Source organism: Nasonia vitripennis, chromosome 5, assembly GCF_009193385.2.
Source record: "Nasonia vitripennis strain AsymCx chromosome 5, Nvit_psr_1.1, whole genome shotgun sequence".
Classification (NCBI taxonomy): Eukaryota; Metazoa; Arthropoda; class Insecta; order Hymenoptera; family Pteromalidae; genus Nasonia; species Nasonia vitripennis.
The window spans coordinates 17,251,464-17,271,988 of record NC_045761.1 but is presented as its reverse complement, the minus strand read 5'-3'; the positions used below and the strand labels follow the sequence as shown (position 1 = coordinate 17,271,988).

The window sequence follows — 20,525 nt, the reverse complement described above, 5'->3', positions numbered from 1 at the left end:
CCGTTTAACTGAATAAACGCGCTTGCTCTCAAGGTCCCGAGCCGCACGCGTGTACGGCTTTGTAATCGCGGGTGCGCCGCGCCATCGTTAATTCCGATAAATCATCGTAGACACCCGCGACCGATCGCTACGACGCGCGTGTTTTCTTCAGCCTGATTTTTTGCAAGCGGGCAATTTTCAAGCGCACTGTGTTATTAGCTTTTTTCTCCCCCTTCGAGAGCGAATTTGCCAGAGTCGGCTTCCGCGTACGGAAGCTACTGGGAATCCCATTTGTTAGCGAGGAAAATACCGTCGTCGAGTAATTTAATTACTGTTTTTACGCTTGGATCGATTGTAGCTTGGAAAACGTTGCGCTACTGAAGTCGCTCGACTTGAGCGGTTGCAACGACTTGACAAAGGATAATAGCACTTACCCGTCGGTTCCCTGATCGTTATTCGGCGATTTGGTGCTAGGTCCATTTGCGAATTCCGGCGGAGGATCCGGCGTGTTGGTGCCTAGCGGGCTGATGGGTCTGGCGTTTCTGTTGTTAGTACCGTTGCTCTCCCCGAGGATCTCGTCGAGATCGACTACCGGAGCAGTGCCTCGGACGGAGGCCTTCCTGACGAGCGACGGCGACGAGAGCTTCTGATGCTTGATCATCTCGTTAGTGGCTCCGTATGAGAAAGGCTGACTCGTTTGTCTCGCGTGGTAGGGTATGTCCTCGTCGATGAAGTCGATGTTACCCGGGGGAGAGAACGAGGAGTCGCTGTGCTGCTGCTTCCTGTCGGGTGAGCTTCTCTGGTAGTCCACGTGGTCGTATGACGGCCTGGAGTTGTGCTTGAGCGTGCTGTAGTTGCTGCTGGAGTTGTAGGGCGGGCTGGACTCTTTGGCGGTGCTGCTGTTGAAGCTGCGGTAGGAATCCTTGAGGGTCGAGTAGGTCGAGGAGTTGCTCGGTTGACTGGTGTAGCCGCGAGGCTGACTTTCCTGAATGTACATCTTGCTCGGGCCGTTGCGCAGAGATCGGCTGTAGTCGTCGTTCGGAGGATCTGGCATAGACTGCGGACAGAGAATTTTATGGACGTTCTATTAGAGATTCCGATATGCGGAGGCGAGTTTGAAGGTTGGATTCGTTACGTAAGTTGCGCGATGCAAGTGCGGTGTGCCAACGGAGGCATGCGGTTGTTTGAATCAATTCTTCAATTTGTCAATTTTACACCAATCTGGGCACTTGCTTTCAATAAAATGATTTGAACGTGAAGCTGGAAGCTAATCTTGATTTTGAGAAGAGAGTTGCTCGAGCTTTCGGAATAAGGACAAGAACGGCTAAAAATGCGGTCAGCGTTACGGCTTTACGAGTTAAAAACTTCCAAAGAGGAAAACGTGTCTCTGGTTGTGCATTTTAAGTATTCGCGGTTTACTTTAAGAAGCAGCATTTTATTTAGAAATTCTCGTCAGTACATCGTCGATTAATGCATCCCATAAGAATAAAAATTTATGCACGTGTTTGACCTCACGCCACTTATAACAAGCGTTATTTCAAGATATCAATCATACCTCACTTCCGCCATCATCAACGCGTTTAGATAAAATCTAAATAAACCTGTCCATTCTAATCACCAGGAAGAGCGTCATCAATCACCATATCGACTCCATATTACAAAAACAACAATAGCTTACCTCAACAGTGAGCATCATATCCTGCAGCAGCTTGTCGAGGTCGCCGTGCGCTTGTGCGTCGGCGTCGTGGATCTCGGGCGGACTGGGTCTCTGGGGTGGTGCGCTACTGATGCCGCTGTCCATGGACACGGTCAGTGGCGAGCCGCGGGCGGCAACGCTACCGGCTCCGCCGCCGGTCTGCTGGACCACCGCGTAAAGCGAGCCATCGATCGGACCGCAGGTGTAGCCCAGACCTCGCGGTGACGTCTGCAGGGACGAGTTTGAGGCTGGCGGTGGCGACAACGGGGTCTCGCGGCCTTCTGCAATTCAAATGTCCCTCGTTTAAATACATTTTTCTTTTGTACCTACTCGGATGAAACATGCGCGTTTGTTTTGTTTATTGCAGCCGAGAGAGAAGAAGCGAGCAATTTTTCGAGCAGCGCAGCGCTATTATAATTTTCGAATTTATATTCCGCCGCACGCGCTTTCTCGGATGACGGAATTCAATTTCGGCCTAGCTTGCGCGCGCGGGGGTTTATAAATAAGTTCATCCGTTATACTGTCGGGCGCAAACGCCTCGGAAATAGTTGCGGAAAAGATGACGGACGGCCGCGCAGGAAACGAAGAAATTAGAGTCCAAGGTATAGCGCAGTTTTATTCTGCGCACACATGCATGCGGAACAATAACGCCGAAATCCCTCGGGCAAACGGCGCAGTCGGCCAATAACGACGTCTGCGCATCCTCTCAGCGAAATCGCCGAGTAGTGCAGCGGAGATAGATCCCCGAGCTATATAGTCTATAATACGCGCGCTAGACACGGTAGTCCAGCGACGGATTTACGACGACAAATGAATGCATTATTCTTCCGAGGGACGAAGCAATTAGCGTTATCGCTCGGGTCAGCCGTCGCGCTTACGTAATTTGTCGCTTCCAGCGGGGTAATAATACGCGGGCAACTAGAGAGAGTTAATTTTAGTGCGACGATCCGAACCGGCGCAAGGTGTTTATTTCGCAGAGCGAGATATTCCCTGGTTATCCGCTCTCCCGACCTCTGCCGCGAGATGTACGCGAATTTCGAGTGCGTAAATAAAAAAATATTCCTATTCGGATCTGCAGCGAAGAAAATAACATTTCTCCCGGCGATACCGCGCGGCGTTGTATAGCGAAGCTTGATTTATAACTCGCCGAGACCGCGGCAGCGGCGGTTCTAAAAATCCCCGAGAAAACAATATATACGACTGCAGCGAGCTCCGCCACCGCAAAAGGACGAATAAACGCGATATGAGAGAAGGAAAGGGCGTATAGGTATACGTAGCCGAGAGAGAGAGAGAGAGAGAGAGAGAGAGAGAGAGAGAGAGAGAGAGGGAGAGAGAGAGAGAACGAGTCGAGAAAGGGGAGGAGTTCGAGAGGGGTTCAAAGTGCTCTCTCTCTCTCTCTCTCTCTCTCTCTCTCTTGCGAGCTGCGGCAAGTGGTTGTAAAATGCGTTATTCCCAGCGGCTGCACGCGCGCCATTAGACTATCCTGCGCTGCATCCACTCGTCTTTTGCCCGCGGAGCTGCGGGAAGATGAATTTACCACGAGCCCGGGAGAAGAGCAGTGAGATGTTGTGTACGTGCGGTTCCCGCGCGTCCGGGTGAGATCGAGACTTCGGTTTTTGAGCCGATGCAGCCAGTGTTTTGCTATAGAAATCAATTCTGGAGTCCTTCACTTGCCCCGCGATCCATAAATCAGGAGAGATATATCACGAAGATTCATTAAGGACCTATTGGACTATTCTGGGCAAACAAATAAAAAGGCTGTAACCCGCCGCGTTTAAGGCACGGCGTCTTCACATAATGCGGCGATAAAATATACGACGAAGGAGAGGAGGCGTATGTTGGTCTAAGGCGCCCCGGACACGCCCCTAAGCTCGATTCGAATCACCAGCCGAATTCGATAATCGATTGCCATTCATCGCCGTGATTTCTCTTTTTCCTTCGTTCCGTTCTCGTTATAACGATCGACTCACACAATGCGTCGCGTCAGTAAACAGATGTATTCTCGATTGTGTGGTTGTCATGAATTTTCAAAGCAGATCAATAACATGAATGGATAAAAGTGAACGGCCTCGCTGCGATAAGAGTCGATTTTTCCCGAGACTCTCTGCTCGCGACTAAATTAAAAATAATGGCCGACTTAAGTGCTCGTAATGAAGAGCGAACGCGCGGCGTGATTCCCTCCTCGGCGCTTTTAAATGAGCGTCTTCGGCCGATTGTAAATTGATGTCCAGAGGAGTGTGCAGCTGCGGAGCTTCGGTCGTAATTATTCGAATTCGAAGGTGTCGAGAGGGGCGGGCCAATGCGATTGGGTTATGGTTGTATCGCGAAACTGCGCGATTACGAGATAAAGGGTTTTTTGTATTTTATCGATTAATTTTCAAACCGTTTCGAGACACATCGTTCAGACCTGTTCTTATTAAAGATCAATTAATTCGGATCGGATAAATTCGGAGTTAAGCGACAGCTGGACGCGGATAGACTTCTCTCATTAAGATAAAAATACGCTCTCATTATGACACCGCAAGAGTCCTTTCGATGCTAATGAGCGCGTTTACATCATCCGGCCAATTACTTAACGCAAACGTTCACTGTACACATGAGCGTAAAATCCCGATCCTTAACGCTCGGTAAATCCAAATCCGAAGCCCCGGGAAATTGATCACGCCGATAAATTTCAAAAAATTCAGCCACTCTCGCGCGCGATCCTTCATAAAAGCGCCGACGCGAAAAGAATTAATTCGAATCTTTCGTTTTTAACGAGTCAAAGCCGCTACTCCATAAATTCTCCGGACCGTACACCTCGCGTAATTTCGGCGATACTTTTTCTTCTCCTCTCGTTCGCCGCCGCTGCGGCGTAAGGTCACACATGTGCATACGAGAAATCGAGAGGCGGCGACGAGAAACACGCAGTCGTAAAACACACGGACTCGCAAGTATATGGGTACGTGCAGCACGTGTTTAATGTCGTACCGAGAAAGTTTTCTCTATGGTTAATTTTAGAATTCGAGCGTCGTCGCATTAAACAGTCGTTCGAACAACCATACAGCTACTTTTATTAGACGCTAAATTTTCAGCAGGGAGCATTTCGCGCGCGTAGTGTATTGCGAAACAAAAGTACACTCGCACACAGAGACATTCTTGCGGTCAGTCCCGTCTTCAATTATTTTTTCTTCTCACCGCGGCGTGCGATGTTGTCGGAATCGCGCGCGCGATGGCATCTCAAGAAAGAAGTCGCCCAAGTGCCCCTTTTGCGTGCTTGTCGCGTCATAAGCAATTACGCTCGAGCGCGTGCGGCTTTATGAATAGTTATAAAATTGAAGCCGAGCGCACGATAACCGAGGGTGAAATAAATAGCGGACGTTTCTGCGTACGCGCGAATTTGCATGCAATTGAAGGACTGCGGGAAAAGGCGTCACGATTGTTTCCTGGAATGTGGGTTACGAGAGAGCTGCGGCAAGGATTTTCGATGTGTGCGTAGGAGCCCTCGTGTCGCCGCTAAAAACAACATGATGCAAGCGCGCTGGCCTTTTAATACTGTTAATTTAGTGTGTATAAAAGTGAACTTCACGCTCGATCACTACTGTTTGTTTTCGAGGGGATTTCGAAATTGAAAAGCTTCATCCTCTCTGTTTTCACGTTCCCAAACCAAACACTCGACCGAAAATCCAAACGGTCTCATACCGCTCTTCGAGATCCTCGAGACCACCCAGACACGTGGTGTTTCCATACACGCGCGCGCGAGTCACGCGTAATCGAATCGCGTACGCTCAAAATGCGCGAGTAGGCTGCGATGTTTACGCCTGGGAGCTGCGCACACGCCAATGAAGGATTCGACCTAACGGAAGATCGGACATGCCGAGCGCGGTATGCATTTTGTTCGATCTCGGTATGGTACACACGCTGCACCGGGAAATTGATGGGGAATTTCATTTGGCTTGTATATCGAGTGGTTTTTATTAATTAAGCTCTCTCTCTCTCTCTCTCTCTCTCTCTCTCTCGCGCGCCTTCTTTGAATATTTCCATACGCGCACGCACGCGTTCGATTAAAGCATCAGCCTTTGATTAATAGCATCCGAAAATCAATCGGCGAATCTCCTTTCTCTCTCTCTCTCTCTTTCTCTCTCTCTCTCTCTCTCTCTCTATCTCTCTTTCGGTCCCATTGTTTTGACGCGGCTCTGCGCATTGCCATTAAAGAAGGGATCGATCATCATCGGATTTATGGCGGACGCAGTGATAAATGAGTCTGCACAGCCGAGCGGACAAATCGATGCATAATAAATCGAGAGCCGCGCACGGAAAAGCTCTCTCGCCTGCGCGCCTGTGATATACGTCCATTCCAGCTGATAATTTAAGACGCGCGGCGAAATAACGAGAGTGCGCTGCACCGAGAGCCAATTTAAATCGAGCCTCGTGACGATGTGTCGCACGCAGTAGTCCCTTGCGAATATGACGCGCGCACGTCTGCCGGTGAAATAAACCAGGAAAAATCATCGCTGCTGGTGCATTATTCAGCGGGGCTTATCTATCGTCTCTATTACAGCGATGTAATACCCATCAGCGAGATTAATCCCGCGCCAGAGATACTGCGAAAAATCAGCCGACCCAGATAAACATACTCTCCCGAGCGACTTTTCATCTCGATCCAAGCCACCCGCGCACTCGTTATACGAGAGTACGAGAAGAGTCTCTCTCCCGATCGCTTATCGGCGTAAAAGCAGCTTATCTATCCGCTGGAAATGCACGGCTATATGCTAATTAGATTTCCGTGTCGAACTGTCATCGGAGGCGCGGCTGCGCTGGCTTTTATTACGGCTACGCGCGCGCTGCACTTACACAGAGTCTACGCAAACACGGTATGCGTGTTCCGTACACGATGTAAGCGGTAGCGAGAGAACGCTTGTATACGTCCGAGGGTTCGATTTTACTTTTTGACTCGCGGAGATGCAGGTACACGCTCGCACTCGCGCCGTCTGACAGGCAGGGGCTGATTGATTTATACGCGCCGTTTCGCGGAAAGGCTTATTCCGAGCGTTATTAAAGAGCCACACGCACTGCAAACGTTTTTTACAATAATTAATATTCGGTAAATAATAATTAAAAAATAAAGCAAAGAGCGTCGGCTTCATTAGCGGTGCGTGCACCTCGACACACATACACATAGCGCCAAAAGGACGAGCTTCGAGCGAGCGAGAGAGAGAGAGAGAGAGAAAGGTCTCGGTATACGGGGCCGTCGGTGCCGAAAAAGGCCAGAGCTCGCGCGCGGTGATGAAAAAAAGTGAGCAGCAGCATACGCGCGCGCTCGCGCGTTTAGGAGCGCCCGAATTACCAGTTTGACGGCCTTATAGGCTACCGACCGGACTTTTTACAGCCGAGCCCGCTGCTGCCGTGCGTGCGAGGATGCGTATGCCTGCAGTCTCGTGTGTACACACACCGAGTTTTTCAGTTAAAATTATAATCCCGTCTAGCTTTTCGCACGCACACACAAGCACAAATCACTTATTCACCGGAGAAACTCACACACTGAATCACAGAAAGTCCGCTGCGCCTCTCGTCGTTTCCATATACGCTCTCTCTCTCTCTCTCTCTCTCTCTCTCTCTCTCTCTCTCTCTCTCTCTCTCTCTCTCTCTCTCTCTCTCTCTCTCTACGGTGACAAATAAAAGGCCGTATGCAGCCGAGGCTTTTCCTCAGCGCGCGAGCTCCGTTCGCCGAGAGCCGAGAATCGCCACTGACTCGTTATATCTTTGCGGCTCCAGCGCTACTTACAGCGTCCCACGCAACAAGTTGGCACGCGGCGAGACTTTTCTTTCTCTTTCCGAGACGGATCACACAGACTCGCGCGCGCGGAGCCAGTTGCGATGGTCAGTTATACTGAGGAGGAGGTTGCATTGCGCAACGCGAGCGACTCCGAAAAGTCGCGTGAATGTACGATATGTGCAGGAAGGGTTTCGCGGGGGCGGACCGGTTGGGGACCTTGCGTTTTCTCTCGCGCTCTCTCTTTGAGGTCGCCGTATTTGAATTTCGCCGTGACGAGTTCATTCGGGGAGTTTATTAATATAGCTCTGTGTTTCGTAAGAATGTATAATTTTTCGCGCCTGAATAAAACATTTTTGAACACGCGCGCACGTTACAAATGACCGTAGATGGCTCGGCGACGTATTACGCGCGCATTATTCTATGCTAACAAGCGTCCGCATAAAAAAGAAACAATGCAAAAGCCGAGTTATCTCGATAGGCTGCGCTGAAGCCACTCGCGAGAGATACCATCTCGGCTCCTATGTGCGCTCATTCATACGTCCGTTGGCTGTCCGGGCGATTTTTCCCGCCGAGATAGCGAGATAAATTCGACATTTTTCACACGCTCGACGGATTTCGAGATCGTTTTGAAAATCGAGCTCGCCGAAGAAGAAGACGCGCCGTTTCATTCATGCGCGCTTCTCTCTCTGCGGTATTATAACCCGGCCCCTCTCCTGCACAGTCCGCGGCTAGTCTCGAGCCAGGCCTTGTACGGCAGCTCTCGGATCTCGTTCTCTCTCTCTCTCTCTCTCTCTCTCTCTCTCTCTCTCTCTCTCTCTCTCTCTCTCTGCGCGCGGACGTCGTGGCCATAAATTCACGGGGGCTTCTCTAGGATCTCGCTGATTTTTCCTATATTGTTTTGCCCCCTCTCTGTGTGCTTATCTGCGAAATATCGGCTACGTTCGCATAAAGTGAAAAAATCGTATTGCCGATAAAGAGGGACATACATCGCTCGAGCGTAGAGGAGATCGTGCATCGCATCGGAGAGCCGGGCGATTAATTGTGACCGAACGCCGGTTCGCGCACGCGATATCGCGCGATACTCTCATGACTCTCTCTCGTGATATTCTGCATCATGCTGTATACACCGGAGCAGCAGCAGCAACAGCAGCTTCATAACGGCGGGACGAGCGCACTTACACGACATATTGCGCGCGACACGATCCCGCGCGGATATTCGATACCGATCGTGACCGAGCTACTTCCGCCCTGAGATTTTTCACTTGGCTCTTTTTTCGAGTGTATACAGTGTATACTATCTGAAGTGGGTGTCCGATTTTCCCAGGTAGAGATCAGGCGAGGGGTGAGTTGCAGAGCCGTTATTTATCGGGCTTGTGTTTTCCGTAAATAACGCTGCGAGGATTTATGCTTGACGGATAAGAGTTGTGCAGCGTATTTCGTGAGGGAGACTTTATTGTTTCGCGAGGATTATTCCGCCAGACATTTTAATATAACGGCTAGCGTGAGTGTTCTTGAAATTAATCGACGCGATCAGCATCGAAATTAATGCTCTCGAATTAGTCGGAATCAACGGGGGGTGCAGCCATTTTTCACATCAACTTTCGCACCCATTAACCGGCTCGTAACTCAAAACTCGCGCGGCCGTAATCGAGGGTAGTAGCACCTCATCATCTCGCCTCTTTGCACTCAAACTCGAAGCGAGACATCAGACGGACAGCCGAGAGAGCTTGGGAGAACGACGTGTACACACACCGCCAGAGATCTGGAACAAGGACGCGTCTGTATGCGAGAGAGCCGGTGCAACGTTTCGTGTGTGCTCTCTGCGGGTGTATATACCTATAAGTATAGGTATGCAGACACGAGAGCCGCGACGTGTCGAACCGGCGTCGTGATGCCGATGTCGCTTTCATTACCATCGACTTGCAGGCTGGGAAGGGGAGAAAGTCTTTTTCTCGGCGGTGCCATCTGAAATTCTATATCTGCGGCCGATCCCGCGGTCTTGAATTTCTTATTATTTTCGCTGTTTGCCGCGGGCTTGAAGTATACGACCGTCGTTCTTGCTGTACAGGAACGAATTAAGTAAAAAACGTAACGCGTCGAGATTGTTTCGATCCGCGGCCAAATGACGTACTTGACCTCTTCGAGAAAACTCATTCCGATCTCCGATCGAGTCTCTGTATACACGGTCCGGAGAAGAATAAACTGCAGCATTCAAACGTCGAACAAACTGCAGCGTCACACACGAGACGCTGGCTATATGTTGTGCGAGTGTACGTGTGGCGTGGGTGGCAGAAAGCGACGGAAAAAGATTTTTCGGGCGGTGGCGTTATATAGGCGCCCCGACGACCTCTTTTCGCTTCGTACGTGCGCGTCCGCAGAAGTGTGGATACGCTTGGAGCTGCGGATGTCGCACGATTTGGCAGAGCTGACGTCTGTTTTTTTTCCGAATTCCTGCGCTATTGTTCGGGCTGAGCGACCGGTCGATTTTTCGTTGGAAATATAACGCGTTATTTATGACAAATTAAACGATCAACAAAAATTGTATAATTTTCTCGCTTGTAATAAGTTGGCACGCGCAGCGAATCGTCGCCGAATTCCCCACCCATTCCGAACATTAACGCGGAACAATGACCGGCAAAGTCTGGCTGTGCGCACAAAAGCCGCACTCGCGTCGACGAGTATTTCTCTTTTACGTTCCGCAACTGCCATTATTTTCGGCCGCTTTTTCTTCTAGCTATACACACAGCGGGGAGAGCGTCGTTTTTAATACGCGCATAGAGCGCATCGCTCGTCGCAATCACTGAGAAATCTTTCGGCCAATAAAAGAGAACAAAAGCCTTCGCAGACTATATACGTAGATGTGCGTATACGTGAGTTGTTGGGCGAAAAAGTGGTGCTAGGATTCTTGCGTTTAAAAATCGATTGAAAACGGCGCTAAATTCATTAGGCTTTTGTTTGTAAGTGCGATGGAAAAAGTTTGCAACCAAACTTTCCCCCGAAAAAAGCGCACCGAGAGCACGTTCTCGCATTGTCTTGTCGCTCGCGTTACGTCAGCATTGTTTATACACACACCCCCTCTCTCCCTAATCCTTTTATTTCGTCACTCGCCTCCTCGTCGCGGGCTACATCCTTCCATTGTGCTTTCGCCGGCGGCGGTGGCGCGGCAGCTCGCTCTTCCTATATAATTAATCGACGCCATTGTGCGCTCGCGCTGCGCATATCGATGTCGGCGGGGCATTTAAGTCGATATCCTCGAGGAGGAGCTGCAGCAGCTTAATGGCGGGATATCGATGGGTCCGCGGGAAAGCGGCTGGCGGAGATCGATGCTCTCGGTTAAACGCGGCTCTTAGCGCTCTCGCGAGCAGTCCGGACTCTTTTGTGCCACGAGGAGGAGGAGACGCTGGGAGGGTATTTTATTTTCCATACATATACGCTTTAAATTAGTGACGTTCGCTATTGAAAAGTCGCCGGGAGTGTGATTATGAATCGGTGCGGCCGTAGTCGATTCTTTAGAAAACATCGAGCGGAGAATTTCTGATGCCATTGTCGAGTGACAGGCTGTAGCGGAATACTTCAAATACACTCGATAAATCGATCGGGCGCCGGTAAGAGATTCTTAATGCCCACTCGAGACTTCTTATATACTGGGCTATTATAGAAAAGATCGCGACGTTCGTCCGCCTCACATAGCGATGCTCACCCCTTTGTTCCACTCCAGAAGCGCGCATTCATCACCTAACGAGACAACCGACGGTATTATTTCAAACGAAAAAAATTAGCATGACCGCGGTTTCTGTGTAATTTCTAAGAACACGCCGGCACACGATAAGCAAACTACATCGCGCGTGTGTATTTTCGACGAAAAAAAAAATCAGCCAGTCAGCAATACTGCAGAGCGCGAGTTGGGGGTATTCCCGCTATCGCCAAACGTTCCCACGTGCCGCAGTGCTATACAAATATTATTCATCTTCTTTTTTTTCAATCTACTCCGTACCCCCACCTACGTCCCAAAGGATGCGGACTTTCCGGTTGCCGGGACGAGATCAGCATTTTTTACGACGCGGTTGCTGGCGAATAAAGACGCACCACCAACCCGAGCGGCCAGTTTGCGTTGGACTGCGAAGTCGAGACTACGCGAGCAAAGTGTGGTTGTGAAGAGGAGATTTTTCCTTTTAGTGAAGCCCGAAACGTTTCGGAGCAGCTGCGTTTGGGGAAAGCCTTATCTGTGGTAGAGAATCGATCTCGGCTTATCTCGCTTGGAAAATCAGCCGGGGAGTCTGTGCAGCGTGTACACTGTGGAGCTTCAGCTGCAGAGGAGAATTTTTCGGGGATTCAGTGCGTCCCGGCCGGCCGTTGGGTGAAGTTCGAGCGAGCGGCTGTGATAGTTTTGTGAAATCAGGCTTATTTTTAGTTAGTTTTTTGTCGACTCTTTTCGGAATATACCAAGATGAAAGTGTGCATCGCGCTCGCCATCTGTGCCATGCTGATCATCAGCGTCACTGCGTGTAAGTTGCTATCGATATAATTGAAACGTTATTCCTCAATATGTGCAAAGTTGCTCGATCAAAAATCAAATCCAATAAGCCCCTGTATAAACTCCGCACTTTATTGCTTCCGAGCGAAATTGGCCAAGTTCAAACTAACGCAAACACGCCGACGAATTGCAGCTCCTCTGGGCAATCACTGGTACCCCTCGGATCCCCGCTGCTCCGGCTCGGCAGCTTCGGCTTACCGCCTGAAGCGCTCGGCAGGCAGTAACCGGAGCCCCGGTCAGACCGGAAACTACTGGACCTACAATGGAAATTTGGGCTCCTGCGAGAGCCACTACGGCACTCGCGATAGCACGGGCTTCGACTCCAAGGACGAGTGCGACCGAGCGTGCCTCAACAGTCAGTATTATTATATCTATGTTAGTGTGTGTGGATTTTTTGCGTTATTTATTACGCTTATCGCGTTTGTTTGCCGCTGATGATAGGCTATCTTTATGGTAGCGCGTTACTTTTTTTCGACGGAAGCTGTGTTCCAGGAATACCGCGAGTTTTTAACGATCAAGGTTATGATACTCAATATGATCCGGAGAACTTAAAAGGCTTGGATGTAAATTTCGGATGTTACAAGACAGTTTTTACTAAAATCGTATCTTCTCCTCTGTTACAGTCTACCACTTCGGATGAAGCATCTGAAAACCGACGCATCAAAACCCGCACCGCCTCCTATCAGCCCATCATCGCTGCACCATGACTCATTACGCCCATCGCTCGCGAGTTCATACAGAACAATCGTGTACGAAAAAAATGGAGAGATACTTCTCGGAAGAAAGTGAAGCGGAAAAAATCCCAACACCAGCAGCAGCAGCAGCGAGTGGAGAGCACTTCCTACGTACAGCTTATCAGTGCCAGCGCGCAGCTTCGTTAGAACGTCTCGAGTGATAAGAATCGAGCGAACACGTAGCCGCGCTCTGCAACGGCAGCGATCGGTTGTCACTGCATAAAATACAAGAGCCAAGCGCGGGTCGTTACACTCGGGGCAAATCGCACCGAGTTTACGATCTCACTCTCGAGAAACTGGAAATTCGCTGCTGATTTTTCTCCCGAAGGGGATATACTGTTCTTCGCGAGTGTGGATTACGAGACAGTGGGAATTTGTCGGGACAAGTCTCCGGTGGGCGGAGGAGAACGGACGACGGGTTTTTCCTGCGTGTAGTCTAAGACACTGGCATTTTTACTTATAGACGCGCGCGTCTGGCTATTTTCACGCGACTTTATGTCTTGTAACTGTACGATGTACTGCGATTTTGTAACGAGCACAATAAACACCCCGTTTCCACAGCTTGGTCCACATCAATCATCCTCTACGCAGCATCACAGACACGCGCACGGATCTCGAATTTCAGCTAAGCTCGCTCGGCGCGCTTATTTTAAAACTCTCTCCCGAAAAAAGCTGCACGGCGGCGAAACTCTCCCAGCCTAATCTCCGAGAGAGAGCGAGCACACGGACAAACCTTTGCAAAGTCAGCCGACAGGGAAGATATCGCCGTCGGGGGATCGCGACGAGCACAGGAATCCCTCTCCCTCTCTCTCTTTCTCTCTCTCTCTCTCGATCTTCTACACAGGCGACCACCGGGGACAACAAGGCCGTAGATCGTGATCGTGTCGCGGTCCCGTTTCTCTCCTCTTCTTCTTCTTCTCTCCTCTCTGCAGAACCACGTCTCTCTCTCTCTCCCTCTCTCTCTCTCTCCCTCTCTCTCTTTCTCTGTGTTCCACACAACGACGTATGTGAGATACTCTGCACTCGCGGAAAAATGTTCTCGCGACGGCGGACGAGCGGCGACTACTAGAGCACTCGGACACGCGTGCGGAGAACGGCACGAACCGAATCTTTCTCGCGGTCTGCACTGCGCTATCCGCCGAGAGAGCAGAGCGCAAGGTGACGAGAATAAACTCGAGAGCCGATGTCCCCCTCTTCGACGACGACTTAGTTGGCGCGGCGGCTCTGCCCCCGTCTCTCTCTCTCTCTCTCTCTCTCTCTCTCTCTCTCTCTCACTGGGTACGTGTGTTTGTGCGAGAGAGATTCTGGATTCGAAAGAGACTGCTCCGCCTTTCCGACCGTTTTCCTGGAATATCAGTAAACGCACGAGAGCTGGAGTTTGCGCGATAATGCAAAAGTCGGGGATTACTTTTTACAGCTGGAGGCAATTACGAGTCTTGAGAGCGTCGCTGTAAACTGCGCTGATGGGATGCTGCTTCTTTTGTGTGTACACGGTACACGCACCAGCGAGTCAGATGATTCATTACACGAGTCTAATTAAAAGTCGAATTTAGCCGGTGGAAAATCATCTAATAATATCAAGATGCGCAGACGGTTCACGGCAACGCCGGTATTTATGCTGGTTATATTTGTATCCCTCGGGAGAGCAACACTGAGAAAGAGAGACGGCTGCAAACCAGGAAAATATCGCGCTGTAAAAACTGCATCGCTCCCCGAAGCGCAAGCTCGACAATAGCCGTACAGACACGGCGAAGCAGACGATATCCGGCAATTTTTACCCTCGAAAACTCGAGCTTTTCTCTCCAGATACCCGTGCGCGTCACGCCGGTAATTCACGTAATCCTCGCGGCAAATATTTAAGGAACAACTGTGTAGACACTGCAGCGAGGAAAATCCTCGCTCTCGACTTTTTTATCGCCCCGCACCGCGCGATATTTACAAAACACGCGACGAGAAGCTCCATACACGCCGTCTCGAGAAACAATACGCGCTCGCGAGAGAGCAAAAATTAATAAGCACCGACGACCGAAGAAGAAGCCGGCCGCCGCGCTAAAAAGGAAAGCAACAAAGCGGCGGCGGCGGCGGCGTAATTGCGCGGGAGAAAGGACGCGTGGAAAGCTGCAGCGCAGGCGGAGATGAGAGAGAGAGAGAGAGAGAGAGAGAAAAGAGAGCTTTATAATAAGCGTTAGCGAGGCGCTCTTAATTTTAGATTCTCGCGGCATTCTATAGCGACGCCGTAAGTATTTTATACCCGCGGATTTCCCGGAGTCAAGCTTCGGCTCTGCCTCTACGCATCGACGCGTTAAACGAAGGATATTATTGTAAGTTGTGCGGCATACAGTGTATTATAATAGCTGCAGCGTTGGGAGAGATTTTCCGAGATAATCAAAACGAACTAATAGTGTTTATCGTATAAATCCCCGCCGCGAGTTAGGAGCGAATTACCGCTGACATACATTCCGTACACGAGTGCAAATAACCCGAATACGGCGTCTACGTGCCCCCCGCTCTGCAGGCGACGGCGACATCTTGTAACTCTCAGCTTGCGCGCGCAATTTGAAATTCGCGCCGCGGTCGCACAAGCTCATTTGTGTGTCGAGCGCGCGGCCGCGAGAGAAACTCGTTACCAGACGAGCGAGTAAAACTCGGCGAACTTTGCTTCTAATAAACGCGGCTTTGTCGGACTCGCCGCCGAATAACTTGTTCGACTTGCGCAACGACAGCTTTTTCGCCGCGCGGTAATTTATTCGCCGGTGTGAAATAAAAAGGGGAAGCGGAAAAATATACGAGGAAGTGTTCGATAGGCCAGGAAATTTATAGCTGTGCGCGCGAGAGAGCGTTGAATAAATGGAGTGATAACGCGCAGTTTATTTACGATCGGCGAATAATAATTCATAGCGGGAAATGCAAAAAGCCGTAGAGGAGAGAGAGAGAGAGAGAGAGAGAGAGAGAGAGAGGAACGGATAAAAATGCTAAGCGACTGTAGGAAGTATAAATGTTTACCGGAATCACTTGACGCGAAGTGCAACTATTGTTGTAACACACGCTAACGACGATTATACTTCGATATGCTGTAGAGGGGCCGAAAGAGTAATTTCAGCTTACGCACGGAACGAGCTGGATATAATCGAGGAGAACTTTTTAGAAGACGCGCTCGATGGAGTAATTGAGATGGGGAATTGATTTCGCCTCGGTCACGCCCATTGTCCTAAATAGAGAATAGAGAACGCGCACAGCCGCGGCGCAGCGTAAAACTTTCATACGCCTTATTATACCTAGTTCGATTCGGCGAAGGTCGATTAATCCGAAAAAACTCCGTCATTACTACTAAATTCCCAATCTACGCGCGATTATTGTTCTCCTCGATTCGCGATGAGTAAGCGAGGTACCCATCGAATTAGATTTCCGCTTATTAGCAGTGCGTCGACGCGAGGATAAGCTTTTTATCGTCGGCTATTATTGATTCCCTATAAACACGATTTTCTATCGTGATAGAGGCAGATTAGAGGCAGCGAAAAAGGAGAACGCTTTATTGAGATAAAAGCCCCCTACTACTATCGCTCGCGCGATAACGAATCGGCTGTACTCGGGCGGAGCCTTTTAGCGGAACGAACTACGCAAAGGGAACATTCTGCGAAGGCGAATGCGTATACTGTAAGATAGAGGTAATTAGGGAGTATAAATAGATACTGCGGTGCGCGCGCGAGCGGATAACTCGTTCGAGCTTTTATTGCGGCGGCGTGCGTATTCTAATGCGATTAAATATTATTAATACTGCGAGAAGCTCAGTTCGGTGCAGATGTTTCGAAATTTTTATCGCCGTTTTATAGACTGTTTCCTCTCGGCCGTATAATTCAATTACGGTACTTATCGAGCGAAATCGTGTACTCACCGTCATCGCTCATATCGAGGTTCGTGTAGCTGTCCCAGTGGAGTATGGGGTCGTGGTGCGCCGAGGCGTGAGGCACCGCTGGCGTGGGCGCCGGCACGGGGCCGTCGAGGCGCCTCGGGTCGTTCGCGAAGTAGAGGGTGACCACGCTGTCGGGTGGACACCTCGGGTCGTCGCAAGCTGCGTCGAGTTCCGAGCGGGGAAACGAGACGACGTTCTCCGTTATCACGCACGTGTGAAACTGAAACGTGTATAAGTGGACTGTAGAGTGTTTTTCCTTTCTTTTCGGATCAATTATACAGAGCTTATAATAGTGCGCTACGTACCTGTAACGAAAACATGACCTCGCGGCCCTGGTTCGAGTAGATCCTGTGGTAGCACTTGACGAGGATGTCGCCCCTGAGCCTGAGGCCGCCGAGGTTGACCGTGAATTCGCGGGCGTTGGTCACGGAGTAGAGGTCCGAGGTGTAGACCGGCGTCAGTCCCTCGTAGACTTTGAGGAAAGCTCGACAGCCCGTCGGTTCGAACAGCGGCACGCCCAAGACCGTCAGGTGCGTGAGGTACAGGGGTGACGGGCTGATGCGCAGAGAACCCGCTAGCAGACCGCTGAAGTAGTCGATGTACCTGAAAGCGTTTCGGATCGAGGATTGAAAATTTACGACGGGTTGGAAACCCCTGTGGGACACCAGCGACTAACGAAGCTATTAATCACAAATTAGCGAGCGCGAGAAGAAGTATAATGAACAAGCTCTCAATCAAAGCGATTTTTCCGGGGATACTTTTTCCCGCTATAGGTGTGCCGTTTTTGTCAATCAATTCGCAATCGGCTTGCGCACAGGCGCCTAACGACATGCTAATGCGCCAGGCTCGCGGATTTAATAAATAAAGCCTCTCGGCGGCGCTCGCGAGTCCATGCATTATTAATGTCATAGCCGCGCGCGATTTATGCAAATATTTGAAAAACCTCGTGTTTTCGACCATCGAGTAGTGTGCGCGACCGACTTGTGTCTTTCCTGGGGCCGTGAAAAATGCATTTCGAAATTCTAATCTTCCGATTTAGCACGATGTTAGCGCGTGGGAGTAACGGAGTAGTATAGGTATGCCTTAATTGAGTCGCAGTAAAAATGAAACGATGCTCGATACCGGACACAGACGCAAAGGTCAGCTAAGTTCAGCCGAATAATCTCTCTGCCCCGTATACAAGACACTATTTTCCTGCGACGATATAACGGAGGGCGAGTCCGTAAAAGGTTCAAGGACAGCAGCAGCAGCTGGACTCTCTCTCTCTCTCTCTCTCTCTCTCGGCTCTAATAGGGATGACCGTGGGAAGCTGATTATGCTCTATACTCGCTTCGGTAAAACGTAAATCGAACAGCGCCGCTGCTCCCGACGTCGATCGCGAGCTACATGTACACGTAGGGAGCGCAGATAAGGATTGGAGAGCTGCGTGGAACGTGCGGATTGGATGTTGCGCGGCTTGCACACACGAGGATAAGTAAGGTGAGGTATAAGGATCGAGAGATTTTCGGACTTCCGCCTACGATTTCCGCTCTCACCGCGTAAGTATGCAAATCGTTCGGCAAAAAGCCGCGTCGATTGTATATCAACGAAGAAGTTAACGATCTGGAAAAGGCTCGGTCGTGTCAAAAAAAAAAAAAAAAAAAAAAAAAAAACTAGAGAACCGTAATAGACCGAGACGCTCGTCCCACTAATAGTTTAATAAACCCAGAAGTGATCTTGACCAAAAGCCGACGCAGTTAAATCAGTCTGCGCGCTCGGAATGTCCGGCAGTCTAGCATTGATACAATAATGAGCTCGTCGCGCGGGGAATTAACGAATTAACTTATAACGTGCAGCGGGGAGCATAGACGAGAGGGCAGTGTACCTTCTGTGGGAGGGGACGTTAAGTGGGCCGATTTTGTCGTCGAGAAATCGCCTCATGGCGAACCTGTCGAGCGCCTGGTCACGGCCCCCGCAGATGCTGCTGTAGTTCATGTAGGCCGACACGGCTACGCCCAGGCGTTCCTTGCAGCCTCTGTAACAGAAGATAAAACGTGTATGATTCCCGCGGACTCGTTATATAAATCTCCTCGAGTAAAATATTCATTCGCGTCGCAAATTCAACGATATCCCATCGATCTTGCCCGGCTCTGTCGTATGATAAGCCATTAGGGCAGCGATGTGCGCTCGGAAAATCCTCGGTGAGTAATGAAAGTAGGAGAACGTACCTCGCATGAAGAACGACCACGCGATTCGGAGCGGCGTTCAGCCAGGAGTCCAGCTCCTTGCAAAGGGCGCAGAGTCGTTCCAGACTCGGTGCCAATCCCTGGGGCCAACCCGCCTCCCGCGTGTTCGGCTCGCCCGCTCGTCCCGACGACGACGACAGGTTGAAGATCTGTAACCAGAATGCCAGCCTCGGTGAGTTATACGTGCGCCGTCAGCCGAGACCCGCTTTCGTTCCTTGCCCAATCTCGGGGAGTGGTGAGATTGTATTTAGTTATTCTCTTTTTTTCTTGTCGTCCGTACATATGAATGCAACGACATTAGGCTCGTTTCTTTTAAATTGTAAACAATATACTCTTATCTCGATCCATCATCGCAGTAACGACGGACAACGCCTATTTTCAGAGGCAGAAAAGAAACGACAAAGCCTCGTTGCGCGCGCTCTCACAAAATTACGGAAAAACTGAGTCAGCGCATCAAGGCCGCGGCATACATCACGCAGGTGTGGACAGGCGCAGAAGAGAGATTAGAAGAGCAGAGACACACACACGCGCGACTGACCATGTAATTATCGGCGTGTTTCCCGCGAAGCAGGGCCGTCGCGTGTTCCAGGACAGCACGGGCGTCCTCCCTGTAGTAGAGGGCTATTATCCTCTCGGTGACGTAGCAGAGCTCCATGACCTCGCTGACGCGGCCGCTGCTGGTGCCGCTGCTGCTGCTGTTGCTGCTGCTCTTAGAGGAGGCCACCGTTGAGGCGTCGGCTCCGACCCCCGGTGTGCGCTGCTGCGGGACTGGTCGGTAATTCGGCGTCGATGTGTGCATCTGGAATTCGAATCATAGATTTTCTCGGTTAGCGTGATTGTATTTCTTCAAATTTTCAAAGGCTTGCCTTCTTCAGGGTGTAGACCGGTCTATAAGTGATCTTGACGATGTACTTTTGTCGCGCCATTTTTATTCGATTGTTGTACAATCATCTATCACCGAATAAACGAACCGTCAGCTGTCTGTGCCGCCTGACAGCCTCACCGCGCGTAAACATACTCCTCGCGTAAACCTCCGAGGACAGCGCACGTCTCAAACTGGACTCCTCGCTTGGCTCACATTTTTCCAAGTCGCTATGCGCTTCCGCACGCGAAAAAGAGGGAGAGGACGCGAGCGCGATAATACGCGCTTCGTTATGTAAAGGCCGCGGAGCGCAGATTTTCGCGGCGTTTTCGCATACACGTAAACCGCGAGCATGCTGGCGATGGCAGTTGCGTAATCGAATCGCTATTGTTATACATATGGAAATGGAATATCGCGTGCGTGGGTTTGTGGTCTCGAATTTTCCAAGGCTTCACGACGTCGATTGTCGACGGCGACGAGTGCTGTATGCGTTTAAAATTATCAGGTATACATCAAAACGACATCTGAAACGAACAGCTCTGTATACGATGTACTCTGCAGGAAGAGCGCCGCGTGGCCACGATTATCCGTGGGAGAATCGTGGCGATTGTTCAGCCCGAGAGAAGGATCGCGTCGAAAATTAACGAGGAATCTCAGTCAAGGTCGTCATGAAAAACCGGCGACATTGAATCAACAGCGCGGCTCATCGCGTCCGCAGATATAATCGCGACGGTATCCTTACGAGGGCTATTAGGTCGTTGCGATGGAGGGAATTTATTAAACGCGGATACTTACGGTTCGGGAGATAAGCACGAACTATGCACGCGCTA

At 50.4% G+C, this 20,525-nt stretch overlaps 1 protein-coding gene across 25 annotated transcripts in view; it reads right to left on the bottom strand.

The window, feature by feature from the left end:
- Positions 1-20,525, bottom strand: part of LOC100118639 (tensin-1) — a 149,511-nt gene that overhangs the window by 9,797 nt on the left and 119,189 nt on the right. For 24 of the 25 annotated variants that reach the window (XM_031932731.2, XM_031932730.2, XM_032600291.1 and 21 more), the window contains 7 exons: positions 19,372-19,632; positions 18,816-18,982; positions 18,473-18,622; positions 16,914-17,211; positions 16,591-16,828; positions 1,658-1,956; positions 414-1,036 (listed from right to left, as the gene is read on the bottom strand). In XM_031932731.2, coding sequence (XP_031788591.1) covers positions 414-1,036; positions 1,658-1,956; positions 16,591-16,828; positions 16,914-17,211; positions 18,473-18,622; positions 18,816-18,982; positions 19,372-19,632 — 2,036 coding nt within the window. Of the gene's footprint in view, positions 1-413; positions 1,037-1,657; positions 1,957-16,590; positions 16,829-16,913; positions 17,212-18,472; positions 18,623-18,815; positions 18,983-19,371; positions 19,633-19,699; positions 19,887-20,525 lie in introns of those variants that run through there. The other variant, XM_031932738.2, reaches the window with a different exon arrangement.